Source organism: Acinonyx jubatus, chromosome D3, assembly GCF_027475565.1.
Source record: "Acinonyx jubatus isolate Ajub_Pintada_27869175 chromosome D3, VMU_Ajub_asm_v1.0, whole genome shotgun sequence".
NCBI lineage: Eukaryota > Metazoa > Chordata > Mammalia > Carnivora > Felidae > Acinonyx > Acinonyx jubatus.
In genome coordinates, this window is record NC_069392.1 from 71451873 (window position 1) to 71478840 (window position 26968).

The 26968-nt window shown below is 37.4% G+C and overlaps 1 protein-coding gene across 1 annotated transcript in view; it reads right to left on the reverse strand.

The window, feature by feature from the left end:
• The window catches only part of MBD2 (methyl-CpG binding domain protein 2), a 65234-nt gene that overhangs the window by 17008 nt on the left and 21258 nt on the right, over positions 1-26968 (reverse strand). The window contains exon 3 of the mRNA XM_053205694.1: positions 15619-15756. Coding sequence (XP_053061669.1) covers positions 15619-15756 — 138 coding nt within the window. The remainder of the gene's footprint in view (positions 1-15618; positions 15757-26968) is intronic.

Below are 26968 nucleotides of genomic sequence, written 5' to 3' on the forward strand. Positions count from 1 at the left end.
TTGTATTTAATTTGAAAAACACTGATGTGTCTGTGTCGTGTTCATAAAAAATTCACTGACAAAAAGAAATTGACCTTCTATTTATACTCATAACATCAACTTGACAACTTGACAGTCAAGTCAGAGGGCAGAAGATTTAACTTCTGAGTAGCAGAGTGAATGTCAGCGGGCTTGTGTTCAAACCCTTGCTTTGTCATTTACTAGCTTTCCAAAGTTAAACCACTCAACCTGTCTCAGTATCAGTTTCCAACTTTATGGAAAAGGACAATAAAAAACAATCTCAAAGGGTTATAGAAACTAAATGAGGAGGTTTCACAAACACCTGAACGTGCTAGTACAGAGCAAGTATCATTTTCCCACATTTTTCCCACAAGTCTTTCAGCACACTGATCATACATACAGTGGCATTCAGTAAGCAGTTGGTCATCTTATTACAATTAACAAACATAAACAGATCAGAAATTAATCGACTCTGAAAGGTGAGTATTCATACATGAACACTGAGCACATGCACATGAATCTGCCCTTCCCTCCCAGAGTTTCAGCTGGGGTTTTCTTGCCACAAAAATCTTACAACTCCTCCTTTTCCTCTTCTCATCCAAGCCAGACTGCCTCTCACTTAGACCAAAGCTGGTTGGGAGAGCTCTGGTGAGCAGGACCAGCCACATTATTTGCAGGACCCAGTACAAAATGAAACTCTGAGGTCCCTTGTTCAAAAAGTATTAAGAATTTCACGATAGCAACGAGGCTAGACCCATGCCGTACGAAAGAGCCTTCCCTTAGCCCCTTGTTAAAATAACCCAAGGATCTTTCATCCCTCCCGCCACTCCTCATTTGGAGGACCATGAAAGGATCACTGCCAAGGCTCCTCCCAGTTGAGCAGTAGGAGTGAAGAAGGAGGGAAGCCCAGGCAGGGAAGAAACCACATTGGGGAAGAACGGACAGAGCCTCAAGAAGGATCACAATTTTGTTCTATTTAAAGTCCAGCAAATAACATGGGTAGCTTTTAATCAAGATTTCCTGAAACTGTAATTTTCTTGTTATTTTTACTCCATCTATTTCCATGTTGTGATGATACTAAAGCCCTTAGAAAAACCTCAAAAGGTCTCTGAGCTTATTTCAAGAATAGAAGGTAGGAGAGAATCAGGGAACCCAGACTACATTTCTGTCCTGCCATTAAGCAAGAAGAGAAAGGGGGGGGCGGGGGGGGGCGGGGGGGACTTGAAGCAGGAACAATGGTTTAAAGTAGTGTCTCAGTCTTGGCCGTATTAACATTTTGGGTTGGATAATTCTTTGTTGTGGATGTTCAACAGCATCCCTGGCCTATATCTGCTATATACCAGCAGCACCACCCCAGCTGTGACAACCAAAGGTGTCTCTACACATTGCCAAATTTCCCTGAGTACAGGGAGGTGGGGAGGTGGGGAGGTGGGGAGGTGGGGAGGCTGGGGGGGGGGGGGGGAGGGGAGACGTACAAAACCGGATCTGGTTGAGAACCTCTAGTCCAGACAAAGACAAGGAGGGCAGGGTGGGAGGCTTACAATGCGAGGGGCCCAAACCTCCTAGCTGCACAGAAAGAAGAGCCCTCCAGTGGCACATGCTATGACTGCAGTCAGCTCCTTTCTCAACTTCCAAGAGTCCCAGCTTCTCACTCCTGGACCTTGTAAGAACCACCCTACATGGCCTAGAGCCTGGTGCTTCTTTCGTCACTGCCAGATGAGGGTGTGAGTAAGATAAAGCAGAAGTGGGAGAAACCTTTCTTAAGAGGTGAAATTTAAGGCTCTTCAAGATAGAAACATGGTTATAAACAGTGATTATTTTTAATAATTCAGACATACCTAAGATTAAATGGTCTTTATAGGCTGGTCTGGGATGTTAGAACCATTTAGAATATATGATTTCTGCTGGACGAGGTTAGAGTTCCAAACAACCGAAACATGACACTTTACATCCCAACTCATAAGTTAGATAGAGTCTGTCCGTACAGATTTTAGAAGGAGTTCTCTGCTATTACCAAAGGATGAGAAACCATATGCACGTGCAACTCTGCCACTGACTACAGAGAAAGACACATCTCTGTTCAGTATGATTTTAGGTATTCAAGTATAGATAAAGCAACAAAACAGAATGAAAGGTTGATCTTGACCATGTTAATTTCCGTAAGATCTTTATGGGTAGCTATAGGTAGGGCCTGGGCAATTCTAAACTAACAGCCATCTCCCCACAATGAGCCACACAAAAACTTATAACTGATTTTAGCCCTCACATACTGTTTCAAAATGCATCCTCCCTTAACTTTTGAAATTATATCTCCACTAAAAAAATAAACAAATTGATTATATAGAAACACACTGAAATTTCAATAATGAAACTAAGCAAAGTTCAACTAAAACTCCCATATATCTGAACCTCCTATTTCTCATTGTGTATTTTAAACATATACCACAAGCTGAACGTTAGTTCCCATGCCGAGAAGCTGTAACAGACTGTGCCAAGCTTAAGGGCCCTTCCACAGTAGATCCCCTCTGGGCCATTTACCTTCCTTGACTTTTCTCCTGTCTCAGAGGAATAAGCACCCTGCTACCTTTCTAAGATTATCCCTACACAGGGCTCTTGGTCTTACCTTCTGCCTTCTCCTGACCTTGCCCCATCAATTTGCCCAACTTCTCCTCCCCCATTTCCCATTTTCCCTCTTCCTCTCCTTGGGCTTCTTCTGAAGAGACAGATACACTCCAACACTGATAACCTAAAAATGTCCTTGTGCACACTTCTCCCTCAGACCAGCTCCAACTTCCTCTTTCTACTAGGAGGGAAACCTTCCCTCTGATTTCTCCACCTTCCATCCATTCTCTTCCTTCTAGACTCTACTCCTATTTTTATGTTAACACTGACCTGCCCAAGGTCAGTAGCCTTGTAATTACCAAATCCAATTCCTAATTCAAGCCTCTTTTACCCTGCTTCACTGTTGAATCACTTGCTGCAGAAGACTTACGAAACTCTGCCTTTTATGATGGTTCTCTTTACATTTCTGTATTTTCTATTACTATTAAGCAACAAATTAAAATTTCTAATGGTAATAGTCAAATAAATAAGACTATGAGCATTTTTTTCCTAACAAAAACAAATCTTTAAAGTACATAAATGTGATAGATACACCTTGTAAAGTGTCTGAGGACAAGTGGCACCTAGGTGGCTCGGTCTGTTAAGTCTCTGACTTCGGCTCAGGGCATGATCTCATGGTTTGTGAGTTTGCATCTGAGAGCCTGGAGCCTTCTTCGGATTCTGGATTCTGTGTCTCCCTCTCTCTCCGCCCCTCTCCCACTTGCGCTGTCTCTCTCTCTCTCTCAAAAGTAAATAAACATTAAAAATAAATAAATAAGTAAAATGTCCGAGGACCAAAGTGCTAATATTTTGTAAAATAGAAGAACCAAAAAAATGACCTTCAACATCTCACCATTTTAAAGAGTGTTAATCTGCAGAATCTTTCTCTCTATCAAGAGCATGATGTTAGACACAGAGTTGGCACTAAAATGTTTTAGGGATGAATTTGTGGCTAAGTAGGAGTACATGGTAACAGAAAGACACTGGTTTGAGAGTTGAATGTTTTAGTCCTGACTCAACTATTAAACAGATGTGCTGTCTTAGGCAAGTCACTTAACCTCTTTGGATGTATTTTCGCTAGTAAAATAGAATTACCAGTAACAGTCTTAACCATCTCAGAAGGTCATCAAAACACTTATGATACATGAGTAAATTCTTTGAAAATATAAAATATTTATTGAATTTTTCATTTTCTAATGTTAGGATTTCATAAATTCAATGAATATTTGATTCACTTTTCTAAGGCTTTTGCTAACTCTAATCAAAGAACAAAGGACCTTGTCATGTATTTGTAGACTAAAGCAAAACCCAGAAAATGTGCACTTTATATTCACTGACTCATGAAAAGCTAAATATGCAAGACACTGGGTTAGGGCTATACAGAGGAATGATGTTTCCTGCCCAGAAGGAATTCACTGGCCAATTTATAAAATGCTCTATTTCAAATCAACCCCATATGATATCTGAGTTGTCTAGTTCTGGTCAGCAAAAACAACTTAACTTAAATACCATGGCCTGCAAACATCAAAAGCCAAATCCAAGCTACCTTCTTATTTTGTGAGAGTGGCCCAGGAAGAAAGGGTAAGACCATGACCAGAAAATTACTATGTAAATCAAGGAAAAGCTCGACTCGTGTGGCTGTGTAAAAGATAACAATTTGGGCTCAAGAGGCTGGAAAAACTAAGCAAATAGCAAAACTCAGAGTTGAGGGGGATGCAGGTGTGGTACATCTGCTGTAGCCACTTGTCCAAATTTTGTCAGGAGTGCTATCGAACTTACACAAGGTGGGCATGTAATGCTTGTCAAAATTTTATGAAGTCTTAGACTACCAAATGTGAAAATTATGAAATGCACAAATTCCTAGAAAAACATATTCTCAAAACTGATACAAGAAGAAATGAAAATGTGAATATTTATCCATGTACCTATCAAATAAATTGAATCTGTAATTTCAAGCTTTCCTATTTAAAAAAAAAAAAAGGCTGAGATGCCTCACAATTAATTCTTCCAAACATACAAAGAAAAGTACCAATTTTATACAAACTCTTCCAGGGAAGGTTAAAAGAAGGATCACCTCCCAGCTTATTTTATAAAGCCAGCAAAACCTTGATACTGAAGACTGAAAAGAAAATTATGAGAAAACACAAGCCAATCTCTCTAATGAATATAAATGCAAAAAATTCTAACCCACGTAACAACAAATCTAAACAGCAATAACAATGATAGTACATCATGACCATATTTAGCTTAATCCAGAAATTCAAGGCTTGTGTAACATTCAAAAAACCTCAACCAATGCAATCCACCACATAAACTAATTACTATAATTCATGATATTAACAGAAAAGAATAAAAACCATTTCAGCACTTAACTAGATAGAGAAAAGAATTTGATAAAATTCAATACCCATTTATGAAAGATAGCCTCAGTAAACTAGGAATAGAAGTGAATTTCCTTAATCTGACAAAGGGTATTTACCAAAAACAACCCTACAGCAAGTATACTTAATGGAGAAACATTAAAAACATTCCCTGGTAACACAATGAGACAGGGATACGTGTTATCACTCTTATTCAAGATCATATTGGAAGTCCTAGCCAGTGAAATAAGACAAAAAACAAACAAACAAACAAACAAATGTTTAAGGGTCAGCAGGGAATAAATAAAACTCTCATTTGCAGATGACCATGTTTCTTCATGTATAAAGTTGAAGAGACTCGTTGATTACTTAATAAGTGAATTTAGAAAGATAAATCAGTACAATGTGCAAAATCAGCTTATTTCTACATATTAGCAACAGACAACTAGAAAATTAAAGAAATTAACATAATCACTTAGAGTAGTATCAAAATACTCCAAATATCTAGAAATCATTTAAAAATATGTAAGATCTGGGGCACCTGGGGAGCTCAGTCGGTTAAGCATCCGACTTCGGCTCAGGTCATGATCTCACAATTTGTGAGTTCGAGTCCCATGCCGGGCTCTGTGCTGACAGCTCGGAGCCCGGAGACTGCTTAGGATTCTGCGTCTCCCTCTCTCTCTGCCCTTCCCCTGCTGGTACCCTGTCTCTCAAAAATAGATACACGTTAAAAAAAAAAAAAAGACTGGACAAGGTAAGTCTAAAACGTATGTAGAAATGCAATGAGCCAAAACTAACCAAGATAATCCTGAACCAAGACTAACAAAGCTGGAAATGCATACGACCAAGTATCAAGAATTCTTATGAAACTATAATAATGACGACAGTGAGGTACTGGAAAAGAAAAGACAGACCAATGAAAAAGAACTGAGTGTAGAAATTGACTCACATGTACACAGACCAAAAATAGAACTGGGAGTCCAAAAACTTTCATAAGACTTTTACACATTTGCATTTCGACAATGCAGAGCAATGAAAAATAATGGACTTTTCAGTCAATGATGTTGGGTCAAACCAGACTGCATCCAAGCAGAATAAAGTTATTTCTAACGTGCAGATTCCCAAAACCTTTACCTCCCACTATATTTTATGAGAAAGGTACTGGAGGATTAGTTACAGCAGAAGGTATATATTAAGACAGAGGAAGACAGAAATCCAGAAAATTCCAACGCAGAAGTGCAGCAAAGGAAATCTCCGGAGCTGCAGCTACATGGCAGGACCAGAGAACAAATTCAGCCCAAGTGGGGTAGAGGGGACTCAGGAAAAACACAGCAAGGAATGCCATGGATTTCAGCATAAGAAAAATATGATTGATGGGCATGTGGCAGAAGTACTGATGCATTAGAGACAATGAACTATAAAGAAACCTAGCATACAATTCTTAAGATTAACAACAACAAATTATGAAAGCGTTCGGATGATGACTGGGCATTATCTGCCCTACCCATGAATATTTCCAGTCATAATAATGTAAACCCTGACTATTTGACCTATTTAACTAAAAACATGATACGCTATGTTGGGAACACGAGAGCAGAGAGAGAGAACTAGGTACTCATCTACCACCATGAGCTACCCGCCTCAATTATTTCCATATTCCTGTCAGTGACAATATTCTCCCAGTTACCTAAATTCTGAGACTTTTTTTAAAATTTTTTATTTTACTTTTGAAAGAGAGAGAGAGAGAGAGAGAGAGCGAGCGCGCGCGCAAGTTGGGGAGGGGCAGAGAGAGAGAGAGACAGACAGACAGACACACAGAATCTGAAGCAGGCTCCAGGCTCCGAGTCGTCAGCACAGAGCCCGACGCGGGGCTCAAACCCACAAACAGTGAGATCACGACCTGAGCCCAAGTAGATGCCCAACCAACTGAGCCACCCAGGCGCCCCTCTGAGACTCTTCTCATAAGCACCGCTGAACAGTCAACAAATTTCATCCATTACTTTATGACCAGCATGAAGCAGATCTTATCATTTGTGCCCTAATTTCCTGTAGCTTCTTGGTGTTCTCCTAGCCTTAAGTCATTCTTTATATTACATACAATAACCAAATTAAGACCTCTGTCTAGAATGTTCTCCTCCATACTTCTCTGCTTTTGAAGACCATATATTATGTGTTTTTTTTCACTGCACTTATCATACCATGGTACATTATGTACATATTTGTCTGTCTCTCTTCCTATTACAGTAGAAGGGAAGATCCATGAGATCAGGGGCTGTTATTTTGTTCACTGAAGTATCCCTACTACTTGGGTAAGGGCCTGGCACAGGTTGAAGGCTCAATTAAAGATTTTTTAATTTAAAAAAATTCACTAATTAATTCATTGAGTCAACAAATGCATATTAAACACTGACATAATGGAGATATTGTGGATAAGGTGATGAGTAACTAATACAGTCAGATCAGAAAAGGAGAAGGGAGAGATACTAAGGAGGATCTCTAAACCCAGACTTGATCAGTTAGAGGTTTTCGGAACAGGTAAAGTGATATCTAAGTTCACACTTGAGGGAGGAGTAGAATACAGATAATTAAATGTAGGAAAGAAAGCAGGATGAAATATGACCAGGGGATGCAGGGGCAGGAGGCGGCCATGAAGTGGAGTGAATCAATAGCATGTTCAAAAATCTGCAAAAACTTTCATGTGATTCACATGTAGAACAAGAAAAGAAAGTGAAGCCAAAAAGATAAGCAAAAGCCAAATCATGAAGGACTTTGTAAGTCATGTTAGGTGTTTTGACTTTGTACATCATACTTAGGGGTTTTTTTCCTAAAACCTTATAGGAATCATTGAAAGCTTTTGGGAAGAGTAACACTATCAGATCTTCGTGTCAGGTGGAGTTTCTGGATGCAATATGAAGAATAAATTGAAGAGAATAAGCAGCAAAGAGATGAGACGAAATGACATTTACCTGGTACAGGGATGGAGCAAGTGAATATTCAGGAGACAGAGTCAATTGGACTTGTCGGCTAATCAGAGGTTTAGGGTAAACGATGGGAAGAGTCTAGGATGATGCTCAGGTTCTGGCTTAGGCAGCTGAGTGGACAGTGGTACTTTCACTAAGATAAACAAAGCACATACAAGAAAGGGCCGGAGGTGCCTGGGTGGCTCGGTCGGTTAAGCATCCGACTTCGTTTCAGGTCATGATCTTACAGTCCGTGAGTTCAAGCCCCGCGTCGGGCTCTGTGCTGACAGCTCGGAGCCTGAAGTCTCCTTCAGATTCTGTGTCTCCCTCTCTCTGACCCTCCCCCATTCAAGCTCTTTCTCTGTCTCAAAAATAAATAAAAATTAAAAAAAAAAAAGAAAAGAAAAGAAAGGACCCGTTAAATAGGATGATGAAGGAGATTACACAAGATGAATCACAAGTGCTGGTAAGACTTGCAAGCAAATAATGTTAGTAGATGGAGAGATACAAACAACTGGAGCTCAGAATGAAGACGTAGATTTGGAAATCATTAACATACAGATAACAGAAGCCATGAGAATGAATGAAATCATCTGCACAGGCTTTACATACAAAGAAGAATGCACAGTTTTCCCTGGGAAGATGGGTAGAGAAAAAGGAACCTAAGAAGGGGAATGAGAAAAAGGAACCTAAGAAGGGGAATAAGAAAAAACAAAAAGGGAGGAAAACCAAGAGAGTAGAGCATTACAGAATAAAAGAGTATTTCAGAAGGCAGGGTAGTCACAGTGCCTAGCTAGAACAGGTTAAGTACTGCAATCTAAGGGTGGAAATTTGTCCATCCAATTTAATGGCGATCATCAGCAGTCTTGATAACAGACATCCACGGGGCAGTGGGAACAAAAGTCGTGTTTCAGAGATACCAAAACTAAGAGGTAAGGTAGATATTAAATACACACAATTCCAAGAAGTTGTACTGTAAAAGGAAAAGAGAAAACAAATTGCAAAAGGGACACAGAGTAAAATGAATACCTTTTTAAAATGGGGAAGATCTGTGTATATTTAAAAGCTTTTGGGAAGAAGCCAGTTTCGTGAGAGAAGTTGACAGTGAAACATACGTATGACATAATCCATCGAGTGAGATGTCTGAGAAGGTAGGGGGAATGTGTCTGGGGTGTACAGACGCTGGCATTAGCTTTAGGCCACAAGGAGATATGCTCACATTCAGTTCAGAGGGGTAAAAAAAAAAAAAAAAAAGCTACTCCCTTGTTCAAAATCCTCTAAACATTTCTCATTTGCAAAGTTAAACACAAATGCTCTAGTTTGTTCAACTTCAGAAGTATCCAAATAAGTGAAAATTTAAAATGAAATACCATTTTTATACACTGAGCTACCAACAAGAGAAAGCACTGATAATACAGTGACAATGAAGAAAAGCTAAAACTGGAATGCACATAACTTGTCCACAAACTTTTATTTATTTATTTTTTTAATTTTTTTTTTTTTAACGTTTATTTATTTTTGACACAGAGAGAGACAGAGCATGAACGGGGGAGAGGCAGAGAGAGAGGGAGACACAGAACCGGAAGCAGGCTCCAGGCTCTGAGCCATCAGCCCAGAGCCCGACGCGGGGCTCGAACTCACAGAACGTGAGATCGTGACCTGAGCTGAAGTCGGACGCTTAACTGACTGAGCCACTCAGGCGCCCCGTCCGCAGACTTTTAAATTGGTGCAACCTTTTGGCAATCAACTTGCCAATGTGAGTCAAAACTCACAGACATTCATACTAATTGTATTTCTGGGAATCTAGTCTGATGAAACAATGTAAGATATAGGAAGGATCTTATCTATATAAAGATACTCACTGGAGTACTACCTACAATAGTGAAAAATAAAAATAACAATATGAAAATGATTAAGTAAATCATATGCTAGCATAATACACAGTTGTTGGAATAATATAAATTATAAAGTTATAGCACATAAACTATATAAAACATGGCTAAAATTGTATATAATGGTATGTATAAATATTAAGCATGTGTGTGTGTTTTGTGTGTGTGTATATATGTACATATACATGCGTGTGTATATATACACACGCATATATACATATACATATATATATATATATGTATATATATACCCATATACATCATCAAAAGATGCATTAAAAGATTGAAAAAATATAAAAAATGCTGGGGCGCCTGGGTGGCTCAGTCGGTTGAGTGTCAACTTCAGCTCAGGTCATGATCCTGTGGTTCATGGGTTTGAGCCCTGTGTCGGGCTGTGTGCAGATAGCTCAGAACCTGGAGCCAGCTTCGAATTCTGTGTCTCCCTTGCTCTGTCCCTCCCTCGCTCACACTCTGTTTCTTTCAAAAATAAACATTAAAAAAAATTAAAATATATATATACATATAAAATACTAAAATACTGTAATTGAATTACAAAAAAGGAATGATGAGAATTTTTTTTGTCTATCCCAAATATCTTTCTCTTATAAATATAGGAAATTATAACATTTTTAAAATTTGTAAAGATTGGCACTTAAGGAAATGCGCTACAACATTTTCAGCTTCCACTACTTCCCATGAAAACCCTGATCTGCAAACAACTTGTCTTTTCATTCCCTGCCCATTCCCACTACAATAGCTTTGCTAACACTACTCTCCCTAGTTGGAATGTCCTCGCCCTCCCATCTGCTTTTCTAAATCCCACTCAATCTGCAACATCCGGCATATGTCCTGTATCTCTTCTAAAGATTTCCCCAACCACCCTAGCCACAGTAAAATCACCTTCTGGAACACCTATAGCATATGTCTGTACTATTTATTTGATCCTTTGTCTACGGCACCTCTCCTCCTACACCACCCAGAATAATGCTTTTAAGTATTTCAGGACAACACGTCATCCACTTCCTCTGCCCAGGAAGCTGATTTTTTTGTCTAGAGAAAAGGAATATAACATCCTCCACGGAACTCTGTGCTTTAGCTTCTCTATTTCTCAATCATAAAAAAACTAAAACAAGTCTATACTAGAAATAACCCTTCAAGGTTACGAAAAAGTAAATGCTCTTAGAATGTCTAGAATGAAGAGTAATTTCCTAGGTTATGGTAACTAAACACTGAAATATTTTACAAACTTTTCATACACAATGTCTTTAAAGTGTATATGTTTTTGAAATTTAACTTCATCTTAAAAGTTTCTTCTAACATATTTTAAAATATCCATTCTTGGTTACTATCAAAGAGCCAAGAGATATTAAATGTTACCAAAGATGTGGAGGAAAGAGAACACTTGTATACTGCTGGGAATGTAAACTGGCATAGCTACTATGGAAAACAGTATGGAAGTTTCTCAAAAAATTAAAAATACAACTCTCATTTGATCCAGCAATCCCACTTCTTAGTATATATCCAAAGGAAATGAAATTACTGTCTTGAAGAGATATCTGTATTCCCATGTTCACTGCAATATTATTCACAATAGCCAAGACATGGAAACAATCTAAGTGTCTATCAATGGGTGAATGGATAAAGAAATATTATCAGCCATAAAAAAGAAGGAAATCCTGCCATTTCTGACAATATGGATGAACCTCAAGGGCATTATACTAAGTGAAGTAAGCCAGGCAGAGAAAGACATATATGATCTTACTTATATGTAGAATCTAAAAAAGCTCAACTATTAGAAACAAAGAGTAGATTGGTGGTGGCCAGGTGTGGGGGTGAATGGGCAGGTGTTGGTCAAAGGGTATGAACTTCCAGTTATAAGAGGAGTAAGTTCTGGGGACCTAATACACAGCATGGTGACTATAGTTAACAATACTGTATTGTATTCTTGAAAGTTGCTAAGAAAGATCTTAAATGTTCTCACCACCACCACCACCACCACCACAACAAAAATGGCAATTATGTGAAGTGATGGATGTGTTAACTAACCTTATTGTGGTTATCATTTTGCAATGTATATGTGTATCAAATCATCACGTTGTAGACCTTAAGCTTAGACAATGTTGTGTGTCAATTATATCTCAATAAAGCTGGGAAAAAAGCATTCTAAAAAAAAAAAAAAAAGGCTGACTTCTAGAAGGGAGTAAAAGAAAATTTCATATCTTTTGAAAGAAGAATTAGCAAATAAAAGGAAAAAATCTAGGATCAAATAGAACATTTAAATCCACTTTTTTGCTAATTCTTAAATATTTATTTTTTGGTTAAAAAAAAGTGAAGAAATGTAATTAATATTCAAAGACTATCAAAAACACCTCCAGCCTATGAGCATCCTATAATATAATAATTAAAAGGAAGAAGTAATGGCTCAAAAATGAAGTTTCTTTGAGTTGAGGATAAAAGAAAAGGTGAGAGACCAGAAAATATCAAAGATGACAGGATCAAAGAAATGAGAAGGAAACAGAAATGTGAGTTCTTCATATACTGAGGGGAGAAAGCTAGGAAAGACAGCCTTAACAGCAAAATCATAATTATGTCATATTAAAAAGATTTTTGGAGGTGTTTTATATATATGACCAAATAAGAACATTTCAATGATCTTACTATTTGGGATAATAGTCTTATAGTTGGTCGAGTTTCCCCACCCCACTCCAGATTTCTGTTTAATCTAAGGGAAAGACAAGCACTTATCAAATATGCTGATAGTGTGTGTGTGTGTGTGTGTGTGTGTGTGTGTGTGTGTATATATATATATATAAATGTCTACTTACCCTATCATAACTAGGTTTTAATTATAGGCAGATATTATTGCTGAATTCCATTTAATGCATTTTTGCTTACATACCCTAATTTGCAATTTTAAAGCTTAGGTATTTTCAAGGAATCAATACACTAGAAATTTATAATTCATATATTTTACAGAAATCAAATCAGACAGCCACACAAAGATGCAGGCATAGGATGTTTGCCACGTAAGACAGAATTATTCATTTCTGTGATTGCATCACATGTAAACTAATCACTTCAAATTATCCAACGGAGAACCTAGTTAAGATCCAAAAATCCAATCCCAGTCCTAGGTCTCTAAGTATTACAATACCACTAGATTGAATACTTTATTAAAAGACTGCGACACGGTTAAGAAACAAAAACATTTATATCTATCTCAAAAACAGAAACCACTCTGTCTAGTTTATTTACTGAATGATCAAAAGAAGTTCTCCAAATGGAATATGTGGCAATTCATACTGCCGATCTAGTTCAACCAGGCTGTGTGAAAGCACAGTGGAAGAATTATTTTTGCCTATATGTTTTATTTTTTTTGTCAACTACCTCCTCAACAATAGTTGATTAGCACATATCTGACATATATACACCAAAATATAACTTAAATCAACATCTTTCCTTTACTAAAAAGCCTGAATCTAAAATGAAATAGTCAGAATGACAGATTATGATTTCTCAAACAATAATATAGAAGTTGTCTCTATTTTCCTATAGTTGCCCAACGCCCTGTCCTTTATTTTGAAATCCCATTAGTGAGACAGTAGTCAAATATTCCCTCAATTCTTATGTTGAAGATAAAGCCGGGGGAAAGACAACTAATGTCTTGGTATAATCAAAAACACCCAGCAAAAACCACCAGGTGATGTGAGGATAAAGTAAGAAACAGTTCAAACTTTTGAGGAAGTAACCTCCTAAATAATTTTAATACTTCTCGTCTATGCAAGCAAAAAGGAAGATAAAATCCTCAAAAGATCTGAGTTGAAAATGATATAAGATTTGGGGGTGGGGGCAGGGGAAGGAGGTGGGATTTAGCTTTTTTGTTATATTCTTTTCATTTGAGAACAATCTCAGAAACTTTAATAAAAGAGGAAAATGTAAAACTACTCAATGTATCAGTGAATAAGGAGCAACTAACCTGATTATTTCAGCTTTAAAAATCTCTGTTACCAGTGTCCCCTACAGCCAGGTAAACACCCAGTAAATACAATTACTACAGTTGTTAAAATCTGTGACTGAAGTTAGGTACAGAAAAGAATTACTGTTTAAATAATCGTAATTTGCTACTCAATTGATCTTTAAAATATTTGGGTTTAGAGACTATATTGAGAATGACTTGGCAAAGAAAAGATGAGGATAAAATCCATCTACTACCTATTCTCAATAAGGTAACTCAAATTTCCAATATGAAACTATTATTAATAGTTATTCCACTTTCTTTATCTTTCGAGCTTTTTGAAGCAAACTGTCTTACCCACATATAAACTTTGAAAAATTTCAATTGATAAAAATCTTTACAAGGAAATGATTTAAAAATCACCAAAATGCCAAAGGACAAGATGTTCAAGACTTTAGACAGTATCTAAGAAAGAACATAATCGGGGAATGGCTTTATCAAGGTGGGCAAAGTTCAGAATGGCAGAATTCCTTCCCTGTTGTAATGAGTATACTAACACTACCAGCGGTGTGGTGACTCTCACTGGGTGCAGTAGTAAAACAGAAGGGAAAAGCCTGGCACAGAATGCTGAATGGCCCAAAGAAAACCTAAGTGGTGACAAGAGCCTAAAGGCACATGCAGGTACGCATCTTTTATATTGGATGTGATACACTTACATGGCCCCTGTTGAATCTCTTGGGGACCAACAGTAAAGCAAGTTTAGAACTTCAAATCTTGAGACATCTATAGCAAGATGCTGATCCAATGTGGCTCCAAATATCTTCTGTTTTCCTGGCTCACCTGAAGAGGAAAAAACACTACAGAGGATGTGGGAACTGAATTTCTTTAGGTAGTTTCTTCTAGAGCAACTGTCTGAAAGTTTTGGCCCAATCCTTTATGAAGTCTGGAGATGAGACACTTGAGGGACTAGTGAAAAACAAAATTCAAATGAAAAGGTGGAGTGAGGCATCTAAACGGGGAATATGAGAGCAAAAGATAATCGTCGTAGGTAAATCAGCATTTCTAATCTGTAAGTGGGAGGAGGCAGAGAAAGGAGAGAAAAAATATGCACAGATGTTTCTCCCTCCACTCCCTCACCCCAATTGCTACTAAAAATTCCCGAAGTACCTAAACTTTTTGACCACAATTAGGGAATGAATAAGCAAGGTTACTTGGAAAGGTAAGCATTTTATCAAGTCTCCCTCCCCTGGCTATATGGCATTATTAAACAGCAGGGAGGCCTTTCAGATAATACTTTTTTCCTAAGAACAGATTCTGGTGCCATACAGTTTGAAGCCATAAAGAAAGAGAAATTTATTAAACTGAATTTCTGCAAAAATGGAAGTCACAGGACAATATACCGTATTGACAAAGTTTATTTAATTGTTTTTCAAAAGGGGAGGGATGGCTGTCATATAATAAGAAATCAGAAAAGTAGTTTCTATAAAATTGAAAATATTTTTAAACTAAGCAACACAAACTGCATGCTTCAGCCTCCTAGGAAATATTATCCCTGGAAAGATAATCTAAACTAAGATTAGCAAAAGCAAATCTGATGTACATTACCACACAAAAACACAAAAATGTAGTCCATAATATTAATTTAGATTCATTTTTAATTAACTTTTTTCTTAAAACATTTAACCTAAATATTATTAGACTTATTCTCCAGCATTCATGTAATAGCCTAGGAACATAAAACAATTTTCTTTCCAAATATTTTCCATTTTAACCGGTTTACTTGAACTATGTCTGGTAAAAATACCAGAATTGTCTGACAAGTAAGATTGGAGAACCAAGTAGATCCTTACCTGACGTGGCTGCTCGTTCATTCGTTGTGGGTCTGACTTCACTTTATTACTAGGATGATTTGTGACTTTGGTAACTGGTTGTTTGAAAATTGATGCAGTTTGTCTAATTGGCAATGTTGTATTCAAGTCTGGTTTACCCTGTGAATATAAGCATGTTTTTGTTAATAAATATTACATATAAATATAATTTGAATTCTTTTTTATTAATTCATTATCCATTACTTTATGTTTTTATTCAAATTCTAGTTAATTAACATACAGTGTAATATTAGTTTCAGGTGTAAAATACAGCAATTCACTTCCATACAATAGCTGGTGCTCAATTCACAAGGGCATTCCTTGATCCCCATCACCTATTTAACCCATCCCCCTACTTTTAATCAATCAGTAAATAAAATCTAAGATGTGTTCTAGTGAAGTCAAAACGTGGCACAGAGCTCCTTTTAAGTTCATTTGCAAGGCTCTAACCATGGGGTATACAGGGACAAGGAAGGTGGGGAGGGACAAAAAGAACAAAATGTGATTTAATCATTGTGGGTTCTGATTCTGGCAAAAAACACATATAAAAGGCCATCTGTATCTGAAGACAACATACCTGATATTTTTTATATAGAAATATACTTGATAAATCTGCAGGATATTCAATGAACTTCTGTCTTTACAACTATCCCCAGATAAAAATTGTGTTATCAACTTCCAGACTCCAAAACACTGGTTCTCAAACTTCACCACACATCAGAACCACACAGAGGGTTCATTAAAACACAGATTCCTGGGCCTCACTCCTAGAGAGTCTGATTCAGTAGAGATCTGAGGTAGGCCCTGGGAATTTGCATTTCTATTAAGGTCTCAGGTGATGCTGACTGCTCCAGGAAGCACTTGCAGAATGATTACTCTAAAACAAAGATTTGCAAATTGGTTGCAGGAGGATGAAGTTTAACCCATAAATGTATTTCGTTCAGTTTTTAGTGTCTAATAAGTGAGCCAACATCTGCAAATATGGAGATATCACATAAAACCCAGATTCTACTTCTCTTTAAAACTCAAAGATCTAGAAATACCAGACTTGATTTGGCCACAAGAGGCCATAATTAATTAGTATAGCTGCTCACAAGAGGTGTCAAGGATCTCCTTTAGCAAAATTCTTCAACAACTCATATTTGCATTACCTGTCTGAGGCCTATAAGTGTTGAGGTTTGTGAACTCTGCTTAAGGAATGTTATCAAGGCCTAGAAAGGTAAGCATCAAAATAAAGTGACAATTATCACAATTACAGGATTTGGACCCACTACTAAATATGTCTCCATCACCACCCTCTCCACCTTCGTTCCCTCCACCCCTTCTTCTCTGTATGTACTTGTCATTCCTTTATCTTATTCAATTTTCCCCCAATGTATGTGCTTACCTTTAGGAGATATAGTCTTCTTTTTTATTTAGTTTTTTTTTTTTTTTTAAACAATCTCTACACCCAACTTGGGGCTCTAACCCACAACCCCAAGACGAAGAATCACCTGCTCTTCCAACCGAGCCAGCCAGGCGCCCCAAGACATACTCATCTTAAATAAGACTATTCCTTAGGTATTTAGCTTTCTTATCTTTGTAGATATATTTTCAAAAACTTTGATTTAAAAGTGAGCAAATTTGACTGACAGGCTGCAAAATTACCACTTAGGATGCCATCTTTAAAAGTGTGAAGCCTAGGAAGGTATATTTTTAAAAGCTCTCCTAGTAATTCTGTGATGCACAGAAGGTTTGGACACCTCTGATTTATGACATCTAGAGCATTCTGAGGCCATAAGTGAAGCCACCCAAACTATGAAATAGTCAATATTTTATCCTAAAGAAGCTCACGGAGAACTTTTCCTGTCACTAGTTATAATTAGTATAGATCACTAAACAATACCCTGTTTGGTTTTTAATGTTTCCATTCTTTAATAAAGAACGATGTGCTCAGCTGGTATTAAAACAAGATGGCATCAATGGACACAGAAATACGTTGCAACTGTTTGTATGCACAAACAGTGGAGCCTCTTAAGATTCCCCTTGTTACAAAGGATGACTAGAGACAGCAGGGACTATTTCTAAATGAATCCTGAATCCACAAAGACTGGAAGGAAGCATGAAACATATAAAACTATTGGTTCTACAATGGGAAGGTTGCTGTTTTTTTTTTCATTAACATGTTTTTGGTGTAATAAGTAAAAATTAGAAGAAAAAGCTGGCTACAAATATTCAAAATACACAATTCCCATTGACTGATGAGGTAGTGCATTCCTCACTGGGAGCAAGAGATTTTTCAAGAGTATGCTGTATTACTTTTCTCTTGATCTTACTTTGGTTTTTATTATGTTTTCTCCTTTTACCTGGCTTGAAAGCTCAGAAGACAGAATTTTTCACTAATGAATTTTGTATTCCAAAACAGTAGCATGTAATCTGAAAAACTGGACTAACTGGTTTTCCCAGAAACTGTCACAAAAACAGTAAATTTTATTACCACTCTCACCTGAAGAGTGCCAAAGAGTCACTGTTTATGCCCAGCTGTGTGTCTGAATCCTTCTAAATAACTACCAATCTGCCATAAACTTAAGAATTATAAAGCAAACACTGGTTTTGGTTTTGGTTTTGAGACAGAGAGACAGACAAACAGAGAATCCAAGCAGGCTCCATGCTCAACGCGAGCAGGACACGCGGCTCAATCCCACGAACCTGGGATCAAGACATGAGTGGACATCAAGAGTCAGACACTTAACAGACTGAGCCACCCAGGTGCCCCAAGCAAACACTTTTTTTTAATGGGACAAGATTAAGGCTACTCTTATAATTGTAATCTTCCCTTTCAGCATACGAAAAAGTAAAGCAGAAGTTTCTTATGTCACAAAATTAAACTTGCAAACACACATTCTAATTATTAGAAAAAGTTTCCAACCTTGATTAATCTCAGTATACAGGCTAACCCTCAAACCAAAATTTAATGTATTTTATAATAATGTGTATATTAGGGTGGAAATACTCAAATAACTCAAATAATTTTTGAGACTATTCTTTCCTCTTAGGTGCTGGAAGAACACAAAAACAAATCTTTTTAATTTTTAAAAAAATGTTTACTTCATCCCTTTCCAATAAGTATCTCTGAAAAGGATCTTTGTACATTCAGAAAGAACACACAATAAAAATTAATTTTTAAAAAATCAGCGACAGGGAGAAAACAAATTTCCTTTTGAAAAGATTAATAGTGATCAATACTAGAGCTGAGCATCAAAAGTGGATCTGAAATTTTTAGGATCCCGGGTGAAAAGAGAAACATTAAATTATATAGATATCAGGTCAGAGAGAAGGAAGTATACCAATTAATAAGGGAAACAAAGCTGTCCTAGTATTAAATCTAGAAAAAAAAATTAGAGACACTAACATCACAACAAAACTAAGCAAATTTCAAATGCTTTCTCTTTTTCAGTGGCCTTCCATAAAAGCCAAGAATATAAAATTTAAAGGAAACTTGGTGAAGGTGATTCTTAAAGGGACTAAGCACCCGTGTGATCTAATTACCATGTCACCTTTTGGTTGGTCTAACTTGACTGAGGCTAGAAAAGAGGATAATTAAAGAGGTGGAGGAAGACCATGTGTTTTATAAACGGGTGACTTTCGAACATTTTTGCATTCCTACCAGCTAAAAAACTTTTGAAAATATGTATCTCACCTACATTTCAAAGCTGACATCAAGACTATTTCAAACTGTAATGTAAGTGATTGCAAAGAATGCACTTACTACCATTTTAAGTACTGACACTTTAATAAACCTATCACTTTACAATGTATCTAACAATCTAAATATACTCACCATCAACCACTTATACATGAACAAACTTTTCAGTAAGTACATTTTGTTTCACTCCTTTTTCTCTTTGAGCTAATAATTCCATTCCCAAAGTTATTTCCTCTTTTAAACTTGAAAACCTTTAGTTGATCATATATATGTCATGAGATTATTTTTTTTTACTTTTTGTGACCATAAAGTGCTTAGTGATTAAAAAATGTCTTTTGCTTTACTACATCACTAGTATATAACTGCCCCTAAATAGTAAATTACATGTTAATGAATGAGATAAAAGTTAGATGCATTAAAGAAGAGAATTTTTTATTAAAAAAAAAAAACCTCAGGGCACCTGGGTGGTTCAGTCGGTTGAGTGTCCAACTTCGGCTCAGGTCATGATCTTGCAGTTCATGGGTTCGAACCCTACGCTGACAGCTCAGAGCCTGGAGCCTGCTTCCGATTCTGTGTCTCCCTCTCTCTGTGTCCCTCCCCAGCTCGTGCTCTGTCTCTCCGCCTCTCAAAAATAAACGTTAAAAAAAAATTTTTTTTTTTTTTTAAACTTCATGGGCTGGGACAGATGCTAGAATAGGCCCAAGATTTAGTACCAATTCCATTCCTATCCTTCATTTTTTGTAGATGTAACAGCAAGAAACCCTATTTGCATAAATGAGTAAATAGAATGAGTTTTCTTCTCAGTCAATTCTTTGAACTTCTTTTGAGTTACATGTCAAAATATCGCATAGTGAACCATCAAAAATTTTTAATAATCGAAGTCTACATAAAGTGCTCTGTAAATTTTAGACAAAGAACTTTACTGAAAGTCTTGACTGTTACCAAGTAATTCATTTTCTCGGCATCGACACCAGTATTTCAAATTAATCCTTTACTGGAGATCAAACATTTTGCACCATGGTAACACGACAGGCTAGTAAAAAGTATGCTCTTCTGTAAAATGGGAGAAGGTGGACTACAAAAGGGCAACTGGGGAAAAAAGAGTTTGTACCTCCATCCCGGGGCATGCTCAGGTCAACTACACGAAAGAGTATACTTCTAGAAGTTAAGAATATAGAAACACTCCTTTAAAACCATGCGTGTTGTGTGTACTATGGAAGCCTTTACACAGCATAGTTTTGAACAGCAGGAACTTATATATTCTAAATACCACTTTTTCCAGCCTAGCTTTGAAATAAAACTGAATGACAGTTCAAAATTGTACATATTCTATGACAAGAACCAAAAGGACTCATTTCACCTGTAAAATCCTTGCAAATTTTGCACTTTTGAAAATTAGCCATGTTTTAATGTAAAAAATGTTGCTCTACCTACCCAAAATGCTCAAATAAAACTGATACTTCCAAGTATCATTCATCATTTTAATTCCATGGCTTTCCAAATAGTACATCCCCCAAGAAATATTCATGCCCCATTGGAGAACTTTGTTTTTCTGGGATCACTTTCCTCATCTGTAAATGAGGATGACAACAATAACCATTCATAAGATTCTTACAAAGATCACACAAGATAATGCATGTATAATGCTGCTTTCATCCAGTCATTGAACAAATACTGAGTGCCTACTACGTGCCCGGCACTGACTGTATGCTGGGTATACAGTTATCATCAAAACACAAAAATCCCTGCCTCAGAGCTTACATTCTGGGAGAAGACAACAAAATAGCTGTAGGTTTTATGGCCACATTGGTATGTCAATTCTGAATAAATACCTGCTCTTTCTATTATCAGCATTAATGTGTTTTTGAGCATGCTACTGAAAATTAGGAACTTAAACCTATTAAGCTTTTTCAGGAGAAAAGCCATTCCCTGGTTCACAAAGAGGGGAGCCTGAGTGGTACATTTAGAGCAAACCAAGAATATCATCAAAAAAATAATTTCATTTTGTTCCAGAATATGTACAGTAGCCTATACTTCGTGCCTTTCCACAAAATCAAAAGCCAATAATGCAAATTGCTTTACAATCTTTGATTTCGTTTAACTGGTATATAATTCACACACCATAAAATTCACCATTTTTAAGTGTACAATTCAGTGGGTTTTTAAAAAATACATTCACAAAGTTCTGCAAACTTCATAGGCTTTTACAAAAAATAAAGAAAAAATATCTGGGATCTACAATTTTGTACTGAAAATCCACTTAGTATAATTTGCTAAGAGCAAGATTCTTTTTTAAGGAGATCAATGAGATATTAAAAAGAGGAGACAGACTACATTTTGAGCTCATTAAAAAGGACTTATACTTGTAGTTAATTGAAGAGGTGGAGGGCTGAAATTCATCACTGAAAACAAGTTTTGAGGAGTTCTACTTGAAAAATAACTTCTTGCAGTTTTAGTTAATATGAGGTCATTAAAGAACTTACAACAAAAGACAGAAATGAGTTTCAACCAAATACTGAAGAGCAGCTCTACTCAAACTAAGCCACGTACTGTGTGGAATTCATTATCTCCTTTACATCTGGGTTGGCACTAACTGTATACACATCCTTGGGAGAATGGTGGAGATAGTCACACAAATCATTTGCTGTAGGGCTTAATTCTCTTACCGACTTACAGTCTACAATGTCAGGGAACTCTTCAGGACCTATAAAACTCAGTGAAATAGACCTCAATTGCCAACAAAAAAACCTGGGCATCCAAAATAAATCTTGCCAAAGCCACAGCATAGGCTACTATGACTCCAAATCTACCTTCATTATTAGCATGAAATCCAAGCCCAGCCCTCTCAAAAGGTTCTATCATATTTGGATAGATCTGAAGGCACTAACTTACAACATAAACCTAATATCATACTGAAGAGACTATTCTCATCAGTAAGTCTATTTGCTAACATGTAAAGTTCTTCTGTTCGCTTTTTGCTCCCTAGCAATCTTTATCCAATCAATATCTAAATACAGATAACCCTTGAATAATGTGGGGGTGAGGGGCACCTAACTGCCACACAGTCGAAAATACACACATATATATACATATATAACATATATATATACACATATATATAATTTTGACTTCCCCAAAACTTTACTACTTATGGCCTGTGACCAGAGGTCCTATGGATAACATAAACAGTTGATTAATACATGTTTTCTATGTTGTATGTATTACATACTGTATTCTTACAACAAAGCTAAAGAAAATGTTATTAAGAAAATCATAAGGAAAAGAAAATACATGTATAGTATTGCACTGTATTTCTCAAAGAAAAGTCTGCATATAAGTGGACCTGTACAGTCCAACCTGTGTTTAAGGATCAATTGTATCTGCTCAAATTAGCCAAAAAAAATGGAACAATGTTGTTAACTGATACCTTATCTTCATTTATTAGCTAAAGGTTATTAGCAAAAGATAAATAGGTATCTATTATTAAGGACGTTCCTGCAATGAGAAAATTAGAAGTGCTTTGAACAAGAGAATACTAAACAGTTCTAGGACTAAAGAGGCCTTTGCTCTGATCCTTTCCTCCTTTATTCACTCATTAAACAAACACTGTCCACGTCACCATCATTCCTGCCTGAATGAGCACTGGCCCCTGACTCCCACTTCTGCACTTCTACATTTTCTACACAGCAGCCAAAGCAATCCTATTGCTCCCTATCTGGAGTCCGAAAATAGCATTCCATACCATTCCTTATGCCAGCTTGACAAGCCGTGATTGTCTGCTGCCTTGACCTCACCTAGGATGCCTTCCCCTCTCTCACTAAACTCCAGCCACAGTGGCCTACTCTGCTCTCACAGGCTTAATGTATCCTGCCTTAGGGATTTTGCACTGGCTACTCCCTTTACATGGTATGCTTTTCCTTGTGGTTTTTGTATAGCTCACTCTTAATCATTCAGATCTCAGCTGCAAAATCCTCCTCTTGGAGAAAACTTCCCTGATTGCTCAGCCTGAACAGCCACCCAGTCAGTCTCAACCACTGTTAATTGATTCACAGTACAGCACTTGATACTTAAACTGTGTATTAGTTTGTCATACCACTAGAATTAAAGTTCCATGAGCACAGAAACTTCCTTTACCATATTTTTCAGAGTCTGCGATAATGCCTAAGCATATAATGTGCTAAAAGTTTTCTGTGGAATAAATGGATGCATAAAATGTCTATTACACGTAAAATCTTATGTTACGCAGACCTGAGCCTTCAATAGTCTCATTTTCTGCTTTAAACTCAAAGGTACTAAACAGGTAGAAAATACTATCATTCATTGCTATCCACAACGTCCATCTCAAAATTATTATGCAAAGAATGAAGTCACCTGGGGCACCCAGGTGGCTCAGTTGATTAAGCTTCTGACTTCAGCTCAGGATATGATCCTGCGGTCTGTGAGTTCAGGCCCTGCATTGGGTTCCCTGCTGTCAGCACGGAGCCCAGTGTGGATCCTCTGTCCCCCTGTCTTTCTGCCCCTCTCCCACTTGTTCTCTTTCTCTCTCTCAAACTCTCAAAAATAAACATTAAAAAAAATTTTTAAGAATAAAATTATCTATATTATCTGCCTTGAAATCATCAATGTAAGAGAAATGGCCCCTAGACTTACTCCATCTATTACTATTTAAATAATGCTTATAGGTGGGATGTGGCCAGTGTCTTCCTGAGTCACAAAGTCAACCCAGAGTCCAGACCATAATGTTTCAACTGTATACTCTGCTCTAACAATTACCAAAATTAATACCACCACATATTACATTCCTCAGTAATAACCAGTCAAGTCTCTCAGATCATACACTATCACCCACCACTCGTCCCCGTAATATTCTGCACACCCACTCATCTACCCCACGGTTCAGTGGCTTTCAAACTTTTTTGACCCATCCCAGACCCAATCCTCATAGCATACACTCTTGAATGACGGGCCACTTTCCTATATCCTCTATATTTTCTCTAAACGTTCTCTCCAGTTCCTGCATTCACTGACTTGGCCATCCTTTGATGGCCTCAAGTCCTCTCACATGAAACTTCTCTTTCCCTCCCTCTCCTCCCACCCTTCCTACGTCTCTCCCTCTCTACTGCATATCTAAGGGCCAAGAGGTGGCATAGGTTTTCTCCTTTCTCCCATTTTTCTCAAATAATTTCTCCACTTTTGATCCTTCAAAAACACTAGTTCCTTTGACGTTCATATATCTGGCTATACTACCCTCTACCCCTGCTCCCTTTCTCCTTCATTCACTAGACTTTAGCTTCCATTTCAGTCTTCTTCTCCATCCCAACTCTTGTCCTCATTCTGGGAGACCTCAAAAACCATGTGGATAACTACCCAATATCCTGAGTCCTTTGACCTATTATTCCTCTGCCCAACCTCACTCACCTAACATTATAGTCACAGGCTTGTCTACACTAGTAACTACACCATCTCCAGTATCTCAATCAAGCATCCAAGTCTCCCAATTCCTACTTCCTATCCTTGCAGCTCACTTTCTCAGAACTGCCCTCTGCATTCTTTGACTCCCATCCATTGACTCTCTTGGTTTCTCACTGCTCTTTAACCCCTTTCACATTCATGGTACAGGTTTCATGGTAGTGGTGGTTGTTGTTGTTGTTGTTGTTGTTGTTGTTGTTCTTCTTCTTCTTCTTCTTCTTCTTCTTCTTCTTCTTCTTCATCATCATCATCATCATCCTGCGAATGTGCTTGTTTGATGTCTGTGATTTTTCCACTTTGCTACAGACCCTATTATTAAACTTTTCAAAGTCTTTAAGGTGGGAGTTTAACCAAATCATCTCTTTCACCTACCATCTAGTGATTCTCTTCTCTATCCAAAAAAAATTACCAAAAGATTTGTCCATCTTAATTTTATCTCTCACTCACTTTTAACTCTGTCCAACCTGGCTTCTGTTGCCACTGAAAATCAAGGTTATTAATTTACCTTCATATTGCCAAATTCAAGGGAAATTTCTGTTTCCCTCCACTCAACCCATCATAGGCATCAATACAACTGACCACTCACTCTTCTTTTTGAAACATTCTCCTCTCCCATGTCTCTCCTACTGTACTAGCCATTCTTTCTCAATTCACTTTGCTGATTCCTTCTGCTGTAACCAAGTTTTAGTTATTGGATTTGCTCAGAGCTTGGTTCTGGATCTTTTTGTCTGGGCAATCTCTTTTAGTCCCATTACTTGGAATACTGCCTAAGTGCTAATGACTTTCCAGGTGAGACCTCACAATTTGGCATAGCAACTGCATATGTGACATCTCCATCCGGATGTTTAATAAGCACCTCAAACCTTGCATGTTCAAAATTTATTTTATTGACCCATACAAATTATTTCCTAAGGTGATCGCAGTGAATGGTAACCCAATCCACCCACTCATCTAAAAAAGAAGGTCTCACACTTGAGTCTTCTCTGTCATCTTCCATACCCAATCATTAGCAAATCCTGTAAATTCTACATTCAAAACAGATCTAAAAACTGTCTGCTTCTCTCCACCACCACGTGTCTAGGCCATCATCATTTATCAACAGACTACTAGAATAACTACTTGCTCTCTACTTCCACTTTTGTCCATTTCATTTCAAATTAACAGAAACTGGACTCAACAGTGGCCTACACTTAAGGGAGATGCCAGTAATCCCTTATAAGAACTTTAAGGCCTAGCAATGCTAATTTATCACCTATGATCTGCTTACTGCCCCTCTTCACTCCCAACTATATCCACTGGAAAGATACCAGAAGAAACTCCATGCCAACAAGTGCTTAATACACTGACGAAGAGGACATTAGCATCTTTGGGAAAGATTTTAGTTACTTTCTCTATAAGACCAGGAACAAAGAATGAGAGGTCTCTGTTTTCAGTGTGGATGGAGAGATTCTACAAAGAACCCAAGGGGCAGTTCTTACCATATAGTATGCTCTATCAGGAGCTGGTAATCAGAATGATCTACCACAGGAGTCCTGAGGACATAAATAAGTCAGTCCACTACAGGACTACTTTCAATAACTGAAAAATCCCCAATTTCTTCAACAAAGTCCTAACTTGAGATAGAGTCCCTCATATCTTCTGCCAAGGCTTTGCTTCTTCTCTTGCTTCTAAACAGTGGTTATTAGCTTTGTCAGCTACATTTTCCTTTAGAATTTGATAAATAGACTCTCTCCTCACAAAAAATGCATAACAGAAAATGCTGCACTTAGTTCAAAGGTTCCTGGAGGGCCTCCTGAAGCATGGACTCTTAGACTGGACACCTGCCTCTCTACTGGTTCTCTCTTGGCCACTTTTATCCATTAAAAGAAAAATAACAATAATGATAGTGTTCCTTGGTCATGCATTCTCTTCTGAATATTTTCCTCTCCTCTACCTCTCATTCAATCTCCATAAAAGTAGTCTAAGCATTTTTATGGTTAGAGGGGTAAAAATATATACTGTACATACATGTTTGTAAATGCACAGAAGTTCTGGAAGGACACATGACAAAACTAACAGCAGTTTCCTCTCAGGAAGAGGACTGTACATGAGAGGCTGTAGAGGGAGGGAGGCTTTTTTTATCGACTATCCTTTCACCCTGTGTACAAATTACCCAATCAAATAATAAATCAAAATTGT